This window comes from Xiphophorus maculatus, chromosome 22 (genome assembly GCF_002775205.1).
Source record: "Xiphophorus maculatus strain JP 163 A chromosome 22, X_maculatus-5.0-male, whole genome shotgun sequence".
NCBI lineage: Eukaryota > Metazoa > Chordata > Actinopteri > Cyprinodontiformes > Poeciliidae > Xiphophorus > Xiphophorus maculatus.
This window is the reverse complement of record NC_036464.1, coordinates 9,377,758-9,394,290: the sequence shown is the minus strand read 5'-3', so window position 1 is coordinate 9,394,290 and position 16,533 is coordinate 9,377,758. Positions and strand designations below refer to the sequence as shown.

Sequence of the window (16,533 nt, the reverse complement as noted above, 5' to 3'; positions counted from 1 at the left end):
AAGGGTTAAAAGCAGGGGCGATCAGTTCATGCAAAGCACATTTTCTGTATTCACCATGAGATTTTTCTGCTTTGCCTTGTTGAAGTGTCTTTTTAAAATCCATATTGATGCGAGGCATTACTCCATCAGCTTAACGGAGGGATACTTCTGGTAGTAGCACATTGCAAGACTTTCGATTATTGAACAGCAGCAGCACATGTTTTGTGTAAAGGTTATCGGTGCCTAAACACTTGGTTGGAGATTTCTCTTATGGTTTGTATTGTTTGAACCTGCAGGTCACCTCTGGGTTATGTATTTTGTCTTAATTCCATATTAGCAATCATAAAAATGTTTCAGTGTGGAGCATATTTGGTCTTTTGATTATTACAAAAGTATTTAAACATGATTTGAAAATTAATACGGCTTTTTCTCAACCACATGCTTTATGACTCATGCCATCAGATTTCCACAGAAGCCATTGCTAGACGGAGTGAAATGGTCTAAGAAGCAGATCAGACGTTTTAAGTATGGCTTTCCAGTTCTTCACAAAAGACTTTCAGGGATTAAATAAGTCTACACCATCACTTCTGTCTGGTGAGGACATGTAACACCATTAAATACAAGTTTAGAAGGGATTTCAAGCAAATGTGGGTTTATTTTAAGTAATTTTCAAGTTGCTTTGCTACAAAATTGATCAAAACTTTCAAATATTTCAATGCTTCCCCCAGAAAACTTGCTAAGCCCGGTGGTTGGGGCGCTCAGCAGTCATTCATCCAGTGGCCCGCTATGTTTTTAAGTTAAATGTTTAAAGTTGACGTTAAATTTGAAAATATCACTTGATGATTATGTGTTATTGGAAAATTATCTGAACACCAACTGTAAAGTCTTAAAAAATGCAGACATTTAAAAAAAAAATCTTAAATAAGAAATGCTACGCCTAGAGGCCTGCCAGGATTATAATACACTGGGGGAAACACTGTATTTGTAACATTTTGAATGTCTAATGTTCAATTTACAGGCTTAATTAAGCTACATTGGCAATCCAGTAATCAAACCTTTCCTATAATTAGACTTGTTTTGCATGTTTCCATTGGTAGTTTGATCTTTAGTGAAGAGATCAAAGTCTTCGGAATTGGAAGGCCTCTTTGCCATTACTCTAATCTTTACCTTCTTGTACTGATTTTTCTATCAAATTTAAGTCAGGATTCTGGCTGAACCACTCCAAAACACCAACATTTGTTGAAAGACAAAATCTGCCTGGGGGAGTTGAATACTTTCAGGCTGAATTGTAAATGTTTTTATTTCTTTTTTTTTATACCAGTACAACCATTTGAAATACTTTGGGTGCTATACAGGTAAAGCCTGACTTGGCATTGAAATTGAAAGGAGGATCATTTAAAATATATGTGGCTTTCCGTCTTACTTACTAGAACATAAATTTTATTCACTTTGACCTTCAATATGATGCTCTTCACTGTATAAATAATGAATCTAAAGTTTGCTGTAGTTTGCATGTTATTAAAATACCATAGTTTTAAAAGTAAGTCAACTTCAATATACCAATAAAAGCAATGGTGCATGGTGTGTGATAACAGTCAGTGGAAATGCGTCAGTCTCACTCACTGAACACAAAATACAGTTTGACTTTCGCCACCATAATCTGAATGATTTATGTTGTCTCTTTTGCCGTTGGCCTCTCTGCTGTTTCATGGTGACACATGGCTGGAACCATGATATTCTTCGTGGCCTTCAGGCGTCCAAGAGCAGCCATAAAGAATTCTGTTTTCTGCTAGCTGCCTTTAAATGTCTGTCAGCATTTTTATTGTGCATCATTCAATTAAAGGCTACTAAATGAATTTGTTTTTCTTTGGGTGTGTTCCCACAGGAAGAAAGCATTGCTCTGAGAAAGGAGGGGAGTAGGGTCATCTTGAACTGCCAGTTACCTCATCTGATAGGCCTCAATGAAGACTGCCTCACAACAGGAATCCTCTTGTATTATTTGAAAGTAAATGGATTAATTTATGTTCTCAAATTGTTGCATAATTTTTCTTCTTTTATATATAAACTGAGTTCAGGCTTGTAGCTTATGATGGTCATATTAATTTTTGTGTTAGAGTGGATAAATATTTAAATAACCATAAAACAAACCATAAATTGGATAGATAAGCAGGAAGTATAAACTTCCTGATAATTGACGTTACGCACAACATAACACATTGGTCACCTAGGAAAAAAAAGCAGCAGTAGCATCTTTCTGTTTGAGGCATGACTCCATAGGCTTTTGTTAGAAAAGTTTCATAATTACTGTATTGAAAGAACCAAAATGGATCTGTTCTACTTTTTAATGATATTAGGTTTTATGGCACTAAAAACAATATGCACCCTTTCTACTATGCGCATTTGAAAACTTAGGCTTTCATTTTTTTCCCCTTCACCATAGGAGGGCAAAACCTGGATTCAAAATGAAGCCTCATGTTGTCAGGAAACTGGTGAGGAAAAAGGTCACTACACTTAAATCTTCATGTTACATCTTCTGCTGCTGGGGTATCAAAGCTTTCTAAACTGTCTTCTAGTGCTTTCTGGACCTGAGCTCCCCCGTGAACGTTGTCTGCTTGAGAACTGTGGTGGGATTGTTACACTCTTCCCTCAGGATGGCGCACTGTGTTCAGTTAACGGCTCTGCGGTTACACATCCCTGCCAGCTGACTCAGGGTAAGCATTTCAGCTAAATCTAATTTTCCTCCTGATATTCTTGCATAAATATGGGGAAGGGATGGTGCAAGACATGACTATAATAATGATTTCTCTCCTAGATTCACAATTATTTGGCTTGTTGGAGTCAATAACCCTTTTATCCATTTTGAGTGAGGTGAAATGACATCACTGGATCTCATCTGCAAATGAAATCCACTTTGTTGCTGGCTTCCCCATGGAAACACACTTAAGTCATGAGTGGATTGTGAACGCTGCTCTTCACAGGGCAGATGCCATTTCTCTTGCTAAACATTTTTAAGGGCGAGGGGCCCTGGACAAAGCTCTAGACAAAGCTTGAAGCCCTCAATTTAATTGGCAGATGGAGTTGATAGGGGCAACAGGTTTTGAAGTGGGCCAGAGCATTAACCTTTCAAAGGATAGAAGAGAGTCTAGTTGAAACTCTGGCCCCCTGAGCGGCCCCTGTTTGTTGAGGTTGGAAGCTTGAAGTACTTTCTGACTCCTCATCCATATTGCTTTGGTTTTCAAGAGATAAAAGCTGCACACAGAACCAGCCAGAGTGCAGCCTGTCTATAGTAGTCGTTATTTTTGTAAGGTTTTCAATTTATCCAGTATTCTTGTCAAAAACAGCTGCATCTGAAGCTTTTTTCTTTTTTTCACAAATGATAGTAATTTTCAGTCCAACAGCAAGTAGAATCTATCACAGGTTGTTCTCTGGTGCTTTGTCACTCGTCAGAAGTCATTAGTAGTTGGAGGATTAGTATTTGCTGTGGAAGAGGAAGAGAAAAGACCCAGAGAAAATCTGTGGATACGGTTGTATGAATTCAGGTCCGATATATAAACCCCCATATCACCGAAATTCTTCAGCTTCACAAGACTTGGAAGCTTCCTTGGACCATTTCCTCTGACAACTGATCCTCCTGGTCAAGGCCACTGTCAATCATATTGGAGAGATTATGTTCCTCATGACAACTGATTCATTTTCTTCAGCAGTGAATTCACTCAAGGAAAAACTCAACAAATGTCAAGTGAGTTTTCATAGTTTGGTGTGTAGACAATAAGTTACTGTATCAGTCATGGAAGCATGGAAAGTTTTCCATGCTTCCATGACTGAAAGTTTTCCATGCTTCCCCTGGGCCAGATCCCTGCTGTTTCTATGCATAATAGATACTAGAGATGGAACTCCTTTTCTCCAGTTTAGGAGAATCTTATTAGCAATGCTTATTTCAGCATTTAGAGCTGCATTTATAATGAATTACAAGGTTTAAGATCGTAAGTCTGCGCTGTGAGGGATTCCTGCTGCTTTTCGACTATCATTTCTTCTGACTTTTTACGCTTTACTTATTTGGTTCCCTTTAGGTGCAATTATACAGCTAGGAGGAGGATCCATACTGCGGTTTAACCACCCAGCTAAAGCTTCACAACTGAAAGAGAAACAGCAGGTACAGTCGGTACCCAAAAGAAACATTGCTGTGTCATCTGCATTGTCTAATCTTAATTTCTACAAAGCAAGTCAGCGTCCTGTGCTGTATTGCCATGACTAAAAGCTGAAAGCCTGCAACCTGCAGTGAATATTGACACTGTAAACTCTGTATATCCATCAGTATAGATATACTTATTTCCTTGTAGTGATTTGTTTTAATCATTACTGTTTAACATCACAATTGCAAAATCATGCTATTGTGGAACTGATTTTGCATATTATAAAAAAGTACAGATGTTTTCTATAAAAGGACCCAGCTGCAGAAGACTCAAAAGCCGTTTTTACTCCTCCAATCTTTCAATTATATCGAGGTGTTGTAGGATTGAATTGGTGCAGCAGAATTAAACAGTTTAATATAATTTCCTCACCTGCAGCTCCTTATCCAACACAGAACAGTAAATTTTTAAGAAACTTTATAAGTGTTTATTTTTCAGCATTCATTTCCACAAAACAGAGGAGTTTGACTTTGTAAGAAAGGAAAATGAAATCGCTTGAAATGAATCACTACAGAGCATGGGTCGGTATGAGTTTTGCAGAGTATAATGGCCTAGAGTAAAAAGGCAATAGTTTCACTGTATTGATGCAATAATTTTAAAGGAAAGGCATATAGCATAATATGACTGCTTCCATACAAAACAGTAATTATATTCCTATTGCTCCTAAAAGGACTGACACAAAATACTGAATTTATGCATTTTTTTTTTATACATGTACCTCTGTACGTTGCAGTAGTTTTCAGGTGCTGAAAGCTGTAGTATGTAACTTAAAAAAACCCCATTAAAACTTGCTATGTCATGATGGTATGAGATATGATTTGAAGAAAAAAATTTAGCTCCTCTGCAACACTACCAGCTGCAGCGGAGCAGAGTGAGGGGAAAGGAATGAGCAGTGAATACGCAGGCATGATTGTGCTAGTAGGATCTTTATTTTGCTTCTCGTGGTTCCAATCAATTGTTGGTATTTAACATTTGCTCTAAATAGATTTGCAAGAGTTCAATAATTACTCTTTAAGATTATCTTAAACACCCAAGCTGTCATATTTTAGTAATCTTTTCTGTAACCAAAGGTTTTTCTGAATTTTGACCAATCATGTTACTGTCTAAATGTGGGAAAAGCACATGACCAAAAAAAATAATTTATATTAACAGGTGTAGAGGGGCTTAAACTATATTTTTTGACATTTTTCTAAATGTTCGTTATTTCAGCTACATTCTTCTGTGAAACTGTCAGGAATACTGATGATATACAGTATATACCAAAAGCAAGGCATTGTATAATTTAAATCCACCATAGACAGTTGTCAGTCATTTCAAACTCTGAGACAGGTTTTTATTCTAGTTGTTTCTCCCTCTTTTATCTGCAGAGCGGGCTGCTGTCTTCCTCTTCCCGGTCTTTGACTGACTTGTCCAAATCTGCAGAGAATCTATCCAAAGTGAAGCTGCAAAACTCTGGGTAAAACATGCAGTATGCTGGCATCTTGTAAAATTCTCCTCACTCTTTCCTTCTCAGTCTGCACAATACCTACTCACAGAGCACCATTCATCAGGTATGTGGATCAAATCAAAGCCATAAATCAAGGTGGTATTATTGTAAGAGGAGAGAACATGCAAAAAGTATTTGTTCAGTGCTCTATGCTGAGTGGGAATCAACCAAGTTCCAATCGTTCCTGTTTTTTTTGTTTTTTTTTTTTAAGTGAAAAGCCAAATGTGACCTTTCCAGAATTGCCTCTTCATTCAAATCTCTAACAAGGTCCCAAGATACAGTATTTATACTTTTGACTATTATAAAATCTCGCTAGTAGTTGCCAGGACCTAAAGTAAAATAGTGGACGACAAACAACTGACCTACCAAAATGCCTTGGAGATATTCCTTTCTTCACCATTAATAAAGTATTTACTCTGAACTTTGTGTAGAATAGTTGAATGGGTTGCTACTGGTGTGGCTCGCCATATAAACTGTTCTGTAAAGGAGCAGTACCTTTAAAAAAACAAAAAACTACTTGACTAGAGCTGAAACAAATAATTTGTCTAGCTATCTGGAGAGGACTTCAGATGGTCAGAACATTCTGATCTGAGCCAGTGTTTTTTAACATAAGCTGCTAACTCTCTAGGATTGCTTGGTAAGGGTGGGATTGATTCATTGGCAGAAACCCAAAATTGGATCATAGATTAGCATGATTTTCATTGGTGGGCATGGTAATTAGCCTGTGCATTTGTGGCAGGCTCCATTACAGAGAGTAATTTTCAAGTTGTATAAAAATGTTGTTTATAAAAGTTTCATACTGCAGCTTTGAAGGTGAAATTACTTCTGTCAAGAGTCATTGTTTATACCTGAGACCACAAGTTTTAAGACATTTTGTAGTTCAACTTTACTTCAAAAACGTATCAGAAAGTTGGATAGTAAATTAAAGTTCTATATTAAATTGTTTGTAAAACCTGAAGTGCCTGAAGTTTATCAAGCATACTTATTTACAGTTTAGATCTTAATATTTCAAGACCAATGCAAATCATGCTGGATATTGGTTCTTCCTGAAGTGGTGTCTTCAGAAAAAATCTCAGGCCTCTGTTGTCCAATTCTTGTACTTTCTGCAGAAAGTAATTTTGTTTTCTATGCTTTTCTAGGACAGAAGTGGTTTTCTGTCCTCCTTTACATCAGACATGCATTCTAAGACCTCTGTCCTACAATGAGTTAAGAAATATCTTGTATACCTGCTACCATCTTCAAGCAAGCTCTGCAGTTGTGGCAACCCATTTGTTCATTTCCTTTGGAATTGTTATTGAAGTTGTATATGTGAAATTGTTGATTTGGATATGCTTTGAAAGAAGTGGTCTTTCTTCGATTTCCTTTGTGGTAACAATAGTTGACTGAAGAAAGCTTTCAGGGACTGGTTCCTTTTAAAAGCAGTCATTCTGTTTGCAGATTTTTATGAATTTTCATTGTCATTACATTAAGTGTGTTAACTTTGCATTTTGTCTGACTCTTAATAGCATCTTAGACCCTGAAGAAATGGACAAACTTCATTGCTCTATTTTTATGGTTGCAACAATGACATTCAGCAGTTTAAATCTTTTCATCACCTTGGATTGTGGTTAATGTTTAAGGATTGTTTGTTCTCACATCTCCCGTTTATATTCTTGATAATAAAATAATAAATCAGAAATAAAATGACTGAGACAGATAAAAGCGCTGTAAAAATGTGACCCAAACCTTTTTAATGTGTGATTAATTTGTCACACCATAGCAGTTGTGAAATGGCGTGTCAAGGTTCAAATATCTGGAGATGCAAATTTGAATTTGGCATATCTTTTTGCTGTAAAAGGTCATCTTTGTACATAATTAGTTCTTAGTTCTAAAAATATCAGAATAATTGAGCGTCCAGCCTGTCCCTTGAGCTTTAGTAAAAACTGTCAAAAACACATTTATCAGAGTTTGAGTTGACTGTTATTTCTACACACTATACCAGCCACAAGTCTGAGGCATTCTGTGACATCTTTATGCCCTGCCACGGCCTTGGCATTGTGTGACAGTTCATTGATCTGTCACTGTCTCAGTGTTCGCTGAATTAGTGTCCACAATCCAATTCTCCCATCAGTGATTCACCACTGCCTGAGGTAGCGAGCAATTTGAGACACCTCCCCTTGTCTCTCTTGATCTGCTAGGCCTGATGTTTTACAGCACATGGGGAAGTTTGACGTGTAATTTCCTTCACACTGTAGAAACCCTACAAAAAAGTTAACCTTCTGCTGGTGTGATTAATATAGCTTTCACTTTGACACCTGCAGCTCTCTGAGATCTACTGCTCTTTGATTTAGATGTGAAATGGTTAATTTACACATTGTTACTACAAGGCTGTTGTAATGCTATCCAAAAGTATTCATACCTTTTGAACTGCTTTTATCATGGCAATGTATTTTATTTGGATTTTATACATTGGACCAGCACAAAGTGCTGCATGTTATTGAAGTGAGGTGGGAGGGAGAAATCTCGATGCATTTCTGTTCATACCAAACCAAAGGTGGTTCTATAAAGAGTCATTACTTTATAGAACCACCCTTCCATGCTGTTACAGCTGCAGAAATCTACAGGCATTGCAATTCTAGTGACTGAAATCCCCTCATTTCATTTCAGGGTGTCAGAGGAAAGGTAGCTGAAAACAATGGGGTTTTTTTTACATTAAATTGTAATGTGTTGAACCTGTTCTTCCTTCAATTTCCCAATTAGGCTGTACTTTGTGTTAGTCTTGTATCAAATCCCAATATGTTAGTGGTAATGTCTGGGGAAAAATTTCAATGGGTGTGAATACTTAAGTCATTGTATTTATATTGATGAAGGAAGTCAACCCATTTGTAGCAGATTGAGGATGTTTAACAGCTCAGCATCAGCACTATTGGCTCAGCTTTTCAATTTGAAAAATATGATATAATCTTAAAGAAAGGAGTATTCCAGTGGTGTCAATTTGTACTGAGCATGCAACATTCAATTTTAAACTATTGCACTTATTTACTTTTCCTTCTCTAGCGTCCAACATCTATTTAGGCTCTCAAGACTAGCCGTGAGCTCAAATATATATTCTATTCTTGTTCCTCTTCTTGCCTCACTTGGCATAAACTCTCTTGCAGCAAGGGCAAAATTGATCTCAATAATCTTGGAAATGACCCTCAGCAGTAAGAGCAAATTTGAATTCAAACGCCAGCTGTGGATATGTTGCACTCTGGGAGCGACACAAGATATCAATGAACTGACCCGCAGATGCTCAAGGAAAGTGCTCCTTTGCAACAAAAGCAGCCTGATGAGTATTGACCACATCACTTGAATTCCTGATATCCCTCAGTTGAAGGTTAAGCAGAAATTCAGCATAGATTTACACACCTTATTATGCTTTTAGGGCTGACTGACGTAATCAAAACCTCAAGTATTTGGTCAAAAATCTTAAACACCTTAAGCAGCTCTACAAAAAAAATATTCATTTTTAATTCATATAATTTAATTCCTTTTGTCAGTTTAAAGCAAAATTCTGTTTAGTAAAGTAGTGGTTTTTCTTTTGTAATGAATTGGTAAAATTACCAGACATGTATTTACATCCTGTTGGCTAATACCCAATAATGGACCAAATGTTGCAAATGACCCAAATTTAAATTGTCTACATACTTGGGAGAAGTTATATTTATTGCACAAAAATCAATTTAAATCAAAGTAATGCCAGTGATGTTGCTTGGTATGAGGCGGCAAAAACTTTCGTCCAGTATACGGTAAAATGTTACAACAGATGAGTTTTTGGTCTAGAAGAAACAGGTTATCAGATTTATGCAGAGATCTTAGGGTAGAATAATAGACTCTTGGACGTTTCACAATGTTCAGGAATGTTTACAACAGGAGTTTTAAACTCTAGGATCTACAATTTTTTGATCTGTAACATGGACACACCTGAATCAAAGGACAGATTGTATGAAGAGGTCATTCAGAGTCCTGCTAATGATGTGATTCAGGTTTGGCTTGTAGTGTTGACATTAAAGCTTTACGCTCACCTTGACAGATGGCAAAGTACAAAAATATCTAAATTTCCTGCAATATTTGAACTAATGTGAAGCTAATCTTTAGAACAATTTTTTTTGTGTGCCAAAAAAGTTGGAAATGATTTCTTGCCGTGCATCTAAAAGTGCACAAAATTCAGGGCTTGGTCCATCCCTCAATTTGTAAGTCAAGACTTGCTTGAGGGAAACCAACAACCATTTGTAGTGTCTGATAGTGGACACTACAAATGCTTCTTTGTAGTGATGTATCTTTGTATGTACAAAGATGCATCTTTAAGACGGACCCTCGTGCTGAGAGTGACATGAGGCTAGCTAGGGATGTGCAACGGTGCCTATTTGGAAAGTGTGCATTCTAGTCTACATTCTTTCTGGATTGTGAGCACCGATCAGTATTTTATTTTGAATTCAGATAAATCTCTCAAATGAGTCTTTGGAACACTCACATAGGCTGTTGTGTTCTAAAAGTCCACTTTGGTTCTCTGTAGGTGAGGTATATAGGAAATTGGTCACTTTTAAAATGCCTGGTGCTGATTAGCCTTCTAAGTGAGACCAATTGCAAAACCTTTGGATAACTCGAACTGTAACTTGTTCTTTTAAATAAAGCTGGCATTACTTTCAGGGTGATTAAGAGAAATTTTGTAGCATAGTTGAAAGTTCATTCTACATTTTCTGGTCTTGTATGTCACTGCTGTGACTTTTTGAGATTTAGGCTTTTAAATGGTTGTGCTTGGCTTTCACCTTTTTTGGGTTGGCTGTAAGCTCATCTTCCTGAATCAACTATTATGGAAATGTATTAAATGAGACAGAGGCATACATTACAAATATATTAACTTTTTCAACCCCACTGAATTTTGAAAGGGAGCTTCTGATTAAAAAAAGGAAAAAAAGAAACAGTTGAGCAATGTCTGCCTAACCAGATGCAACTGTAGCATCCAGATAAAAGTGAAGCCAGCTGGGGGAAAAATGTTCTGTGATGCTGTTGGGGAATGAGTAGTTGTTGCACTGTTGGACCTGAAGGGAAAACACTGCAAACCTTTGCATCTAAGCCTCAGAATTTGGACATTTGAAACACTTCCTTTCTCTGTGAGATGATAAGCATCGATGCGTACAGGACATCCTCCGAGCTGATCCTTAGGATTTGCAAAAATCCTTTAATCGTTACTAGAACGTGAACTGTGTCCCGCTTGTTGATGCTGCCAATGCTTTACTTCTGCTGCTTTCACACTTTGGCAATCTGCTGATACACACACAAAGCCCTGCTAAAGCTGTGGTTTACTGTCAAAAATCATTCTGGGCTATATACTTGGTTCCTGCACCCTCCCTCTGGAGTTCTGCGCATTGTATGTAAATCCTCAAATCATCATGCACAGATTCTATTTAATTTCATAGCTAGTAGAGTGTCTCTAATCTCATCCGGCCATTTGGGGTGTTTGCTTTTCAAATCTAATGAATATTTTTTTGTTTGTGTGGTGGTGATGGGGGTTATTGGTGCTTTCTTTTTCCAACTGTTCTCTGGTGTCAACACTATAGCAAATAATTAAATTTGCTCTTAAACAAAGAGCATAGCAACATAAGAATGGGACTTCAGAAGTATAATGCTCTCATCTAATCAGAATGTAGTTTTTAGTCCTGTGAAAGAGTGTAAAATGTATTTCTCTCATTTTATCTTGACTGCAGTCAGATGGATGTGCTGGGTCTCGAAAGCAAGTTCAAAGACCTGAGAATTTGTCTTGGATCTACTCCAACAAAGATCCAAATTACAGTATGTATTTTTTTTCTTTCACTTTAAACAAACTGCACTCTAGGTAAAGTTATTGTAAGGAATGGGCTAATCAAAGTACAGCAAAGTTTAAATCGTTGTGTTTTTAAAACTAGTACATTTTAAATTAACCTGAAAATCCACCCTTTATGTATATTTAAGTGAAGATGTTTGTTTTAGGGACTTTCCATGAAATAAGTAGTGACTAGTTGTGGGCTGGTTACCGGTTTCAAGTTATAGCGAGATATGAAAAAGTCACTGTTTAAAAACACAAACATTTGCACACATTTAAAATTACTAGTTCTGGAAGTTTAAGCAAGTCCCCAAAGCAAAAATAAATAAATAAATAAATAAATAAAATAAGCCCTATGTGCAAAATGTCCTCATGGACAGTGGCAGAGGAAGCAACAGATCAAACATGATGGCTCCTACAGGAGCACCATCCATCACTATTTGCTAAATTTAAGATAAAGTTCTTGAAATTGGAAAAACTGCACCTAGCATCTGGCAATAGTGAAGCAAATATCAATGTTACTGTGACATTGTACTGATCACAACTTGTCTGCAGGAGTGTTTGAGTTTTGTGTATTTAAGTGGGAGTCGAAATGTCTTCATATTTTTACTTAAGCATCTTTTTAGCGGAACTTGCATTTTCTATATACTTGTTCATATTTGATCAAGTGATCTGTTTGTGTGCATACAATTTTATCTTTCACAATAAAAACCCCATGATAAACTGCATCAATAGACTGTTGTGCAGTATAATTTAATTTGTGTTGTGTCTCCTTATGCTTAATGGGATAAATATTGGACCTCCTTATAAATTTAAAAAATAATGCAGCTGTTTGTAATTTCTCTTAAATGATGAACTGAATTTTTTAGAAGGCTAATTTAGCCCAAGGATATTTGAATTTACAACCTTCAGCAACGGTCCTTAGACTAGACTGTTGATGAATTAATTTCAGTCACTAAATATTTAGATGGTTAAATTAGCTTAGCCAGCCTAATATAAGTTTTGTTGTACTTGTGTTGGTCTATATAAATTGCCTACTGATCTGCGTATCAGTGTATAGATGCGTGCATGTTTGTGTGAGAGTGGGTGAATGTGACTCTAGTGTAAACCACTTTGAGGGGTCAAAATGACTGGAAAAGTGTTATACAAGTTCAGTCCTTTTACCATTTATAATGAGCAGATTAGCAAATTTGTACTGATCAACCGAGACCATTGAAACTACAACAAAACTTTAATTATAATGGCTATAAAAAATAACCAGAAAATTTGATTTCAGTTACATATTTGAGTAAAAATAAACAGTTTACTCATTCATTGTACATTGAGAATCTCATACTGCCAATGCGTAGTTATTAAAGGTATAAGAATTGGCTCTAAAAGTGAATCTCCATTACTGGTGTTTTAGTTTAATTTGTCTTGGCAAAACTGAGTTTCAAAGGCTTGCCCATCTCCATCAAGGCCCAATGCAGATTTATGAGCCATGAAGCACTTTCTCCCATTGCTTGTTATGCACATATTCAGACCCTTCTACATGTTCCTGTAGGGCTTTAAAGGAAATTATGGTTTGTTAAGGCACAGTGAGTGCACACAAGTGTTTCTGTTTTTATAAATGTACCGTGTAATTCCTCTCTTCATTTCCCCTCATTTTGTCTTTGTGCATCCAAATGTAATTGAATGCATAAATAAAAGTTAGCTTCCAAAGTGAACTGAATTAAATCAGTTTCTTCTCAGCAGGGCCAGAAATGTGTAATCATTTACATAAATCAGGGTTTTTGTTTTTGTTATCTTTAAGAGTTTAATTTCCTTTTAATTTCTCCTTTCTATCCTCACTACATAAACTAGGCCAATCCTGAAAGAGACCCCGTCCCTCGAACAGTTTTCCAGTCGGGCAGAGATGCACTTCAGGGTCAAGGAAGCATCTGGGATGGCCAGGAGCAGGAGAGGGACTTGTGTCATAAATCAGGGCCAGGACTCGTGTCTGAGAGCCCGCAGAGGACGTCTTGGAGTGGAGCTGGTATTGCAAGTTGTGAGACAGAGGAAGTTTCATCAGGGGATGGCAGCCTCCAACAGACATGTGTCCTGGGCCCCGGTGATGGATGTGGCATGAAGCCAGAAGGGAATGCTAATGAGATCCAAGGTGTCGACGCAGACTCCTATAAGGGGAGACCCAGCTCTGGTGGGAACTCATTAGGCAGCATGTCCCACCTGCAAAGTAGTGGAGGAAGAAGCTCCTTTTTGGTCCTCCCACAGACCAGCACTTATTCTCAGTTCAACAGAAAACCACTTAGTAGGCAGGTGGCCTGCTGTCCACTCAAAGACACTGCTTTCCAGCACCAGCAGAGTTGTGGTGAGATGGAGGAAGCTGGAAGTTTGAAGGAGATCAAAGGAGTTGCAGAAGTTAGAAAATTAGGGCTAGGCTCTTTGTTTAGAAAAGTGTCCTGTATTGTTCGTGATGCACACAGACTACTTTGGAGATCTCCTGCACTTTTGCACCAGCTGACAACTGCAAAATTACAACCTGTTGGTGCCTGCTTGTCTAGCCATGTTCTGTCTATAATGAAGGACAGTCATATCTTCATGGTCGGAGGGAGCTTTGCTTTTTCGCTTATCAGTAAGAGTCCCATTTTCTCTGTTGTGAAAGCTCTGCCCCTGATACAGTACATCCAAATGGATACATCTCATCCCCTTCAGCCCAAAGAGACAGCTCTTATGATTCAGGACTTCAATAATTCCAACAACACACAACCCTCAACCCTGACACTAAGGCAAAGCGTGACAGAAAAAGTGGAAGGTGATGTGCTGGAAGTGTCTAGGGATTTCTGCAAGAGAGATTTGCAGTCACCAGAAAAGCAAGATGGGAATAATTTTCAAATAAAACAAGATGAAGTTATTTCAGAGCCTTTGATGCCAAAAAAAAGAAGCCCTCTGTCTTACAGCAATGGTTGCAAGACGGATGTCATCCAAGCAACTGAAGCTGTAGATCAGGCAGAAACTGTTGATTGCATTCAGACATTGATAACATTTCCTAATCCACTTCTGAAGCTACAGACTCTGCCACTGGGAGATCTGATGGGTGTTGTACAGTCAGTCTCTTGTTCAGTGCCTTCCTCCCAGAGGATCATAGCACTTCACTGGTTGAATGTAGCCAAATGTAGCCAACCTGATCCAAAGCCTGGCCTCTTGATTGTGACGAAAACGGATCTCTACACACTGACTGCCAACTCTGAGGCTCTGGTCTTGTTCCATCACCTCCCTTTGTTGCAGCTGAGGGATGTACTGATAGGCTTTGCTGGCCAAAGTTTACGTTTAATAGGCACTACAGAGGAAAGCATCCTGGGTGTTTATACCTACTGCCAGAAGCAAACCAAAGAGCTGTGCTGGGCCATACTAAGTGCTGTCTGTTCTGGGGACAGCAGGCTCCATCAGTACCAATTGCTTCATGACAACTTGATGGAATTGTCCCTAGACTGTAAGGTCTATGTACCCGACATGCAGCTGGACTCTGGTTTAAGGCTTTACTGTCGATTTCAGAAAAGTCTCATTGATCTGCTTTATCTTATTCACTGTAATATTGATCAAGCGACAGTCGCTCTTGGAGAGTTGCAGCTATTGATGTACACCAGTGTGGCTGTGCACCTGAGTTGCCACATTCATAGTGAACAAATGGCCCAGTTCTTTCTCACAGATACCCATTTTGGTCTGGCAAAGGAGGATGTTGTGTTTCCAAAAGCAATATTTTCTCAGTTTGATGTCTTAGCTCTTTGTCGTTGCTCAGATGTGCGCTGTGTACTGATGCACGATGAAGACAGCGGCGGATCTGTCATGGTGGATGTAATCGTTGCAAAAGCAAGGGCCAAAGGCCACCCTGAAAGCATGATGAAGCTAGATACCCTGTCTGAACATCCTTTCAATTCATCTCCGCACACAGAAGTGTGGAAATTAACTTTCAGTTGCTCCACAGAGGCCACCTGCCTGATTAATCACTTGTCAAATGTCTGATCAAGGACTAAACAGTCTGTAATGAACAGCCCAGCTTGAAAACTCTCACTGGGAGCAGTGGCAAAAAGTGCATTTTAACCAGACACTTTAAAGGATGACTTCTCTATTAAATGACAGTGCTTTAATTTTTGTCATATTGTCACATGCCTTTTTCACTCTGAATTTTATCTTTAAAACACCCAATATTTTTTATAATCTTCACTGGTCTGTTTGGTTTAGTTATGCTTTAGATAATTAAGGTTTCACATTTTGGTATTGAGAATTAAACTTCTAACAGGTAATTTGTATTTTTTTTTTTTTTTTACTAAAATTGAAATTATTAATGTTCTGCTACTGCATTGTGTTTAAAGTTTTGAATATTTGAAATAAAAGTTAAACCTATTTCTGCTCTATTTTGTTTACTTTTGTATCAGAAATAAGCTCTTGGTTCAGCTTTTAACTTGGAAAATGAAGAAAATTGAGTCAGTTTTCTCAGATGTCTCATCTACTCGGTCAGGCTTTGCTTCTACATCTGGCACATTATCAGAAGCAGGTAGTCAAAGGTTTTGGGGTTTTTTAAGCTTCCTCTTTAGTCCCCTATCACAAATCTGTAATCTACTCATAATACAGAACTCATCTCCGTTGATATAGTAGACAGTCTTTTTATGTTATGGCTTATTATACAGTTATGTCAGATGTGCACAAACATCCATTTAATATTTGGTTAACTTTATTTTAGAAAGTCATGCTTTGAACACCCATTTTGTAGTAATCAAGCTTCTGGTATAATTTTGACTGAACATTTCAGACTTTAATCAGAAATTAATTTCTGTTCTGACATGTACCTAATTGACTTAATTTGCAGAGGACGTTCTATCTTGGCATCAGCAAAAAAGCACATCAATCTGAATTTTTTTTTACTGAATGTCTACTTGTCAATGACAACACCCAGGTGCTTGTAACATGCAGTAGACCCAGTTTATTCTGCTCTTTTCCTTGACTTGCTGACCCCCTTAAATATTGTAAATTGCAGGAGCAATGCAGTGCAATCAGCCCTCTTGTCTGCTGCTCAAGCATGA

The 16,533-nt window shown here is 37.7% G+C and overlaps 1 protein-coding gene across 1 annotated transcript; it reads left to right on the top strand.

The window, feature by feature from the left end:
* Positions 1-1,892: 1,892 nt before the first annotated feature.
* Positions 1,893-15,660, top strand: LOC111606535. The gene is made up of 7 exons (XM_023327287.1): positions 1,893-1,984; positions 2,420-2,468; positions 2,553-2,690; positions 4,050-4,132; positions 5,537-5,625; positions 11,382-11,466; positions 13,319-15,660. Exons 6-7 carry the CDS (start codon positions 11,386-11,388, stop codon positions 15,473-15,475), a joined length of 2,238 nt encoding a protein of 745 aa, XP_023183055.1. The 5' UTR covers positions 1,893-1,984; positions 2,420-2,468; positions 2,553-2,690; positions 4,050-4,132; positions 5,537-5,625; positions 11,382-11,385; the 3' UTR covers positions 15,476-15,660.
* Positions 15,661-16,533: the final 873 nt, after the last annotated feature.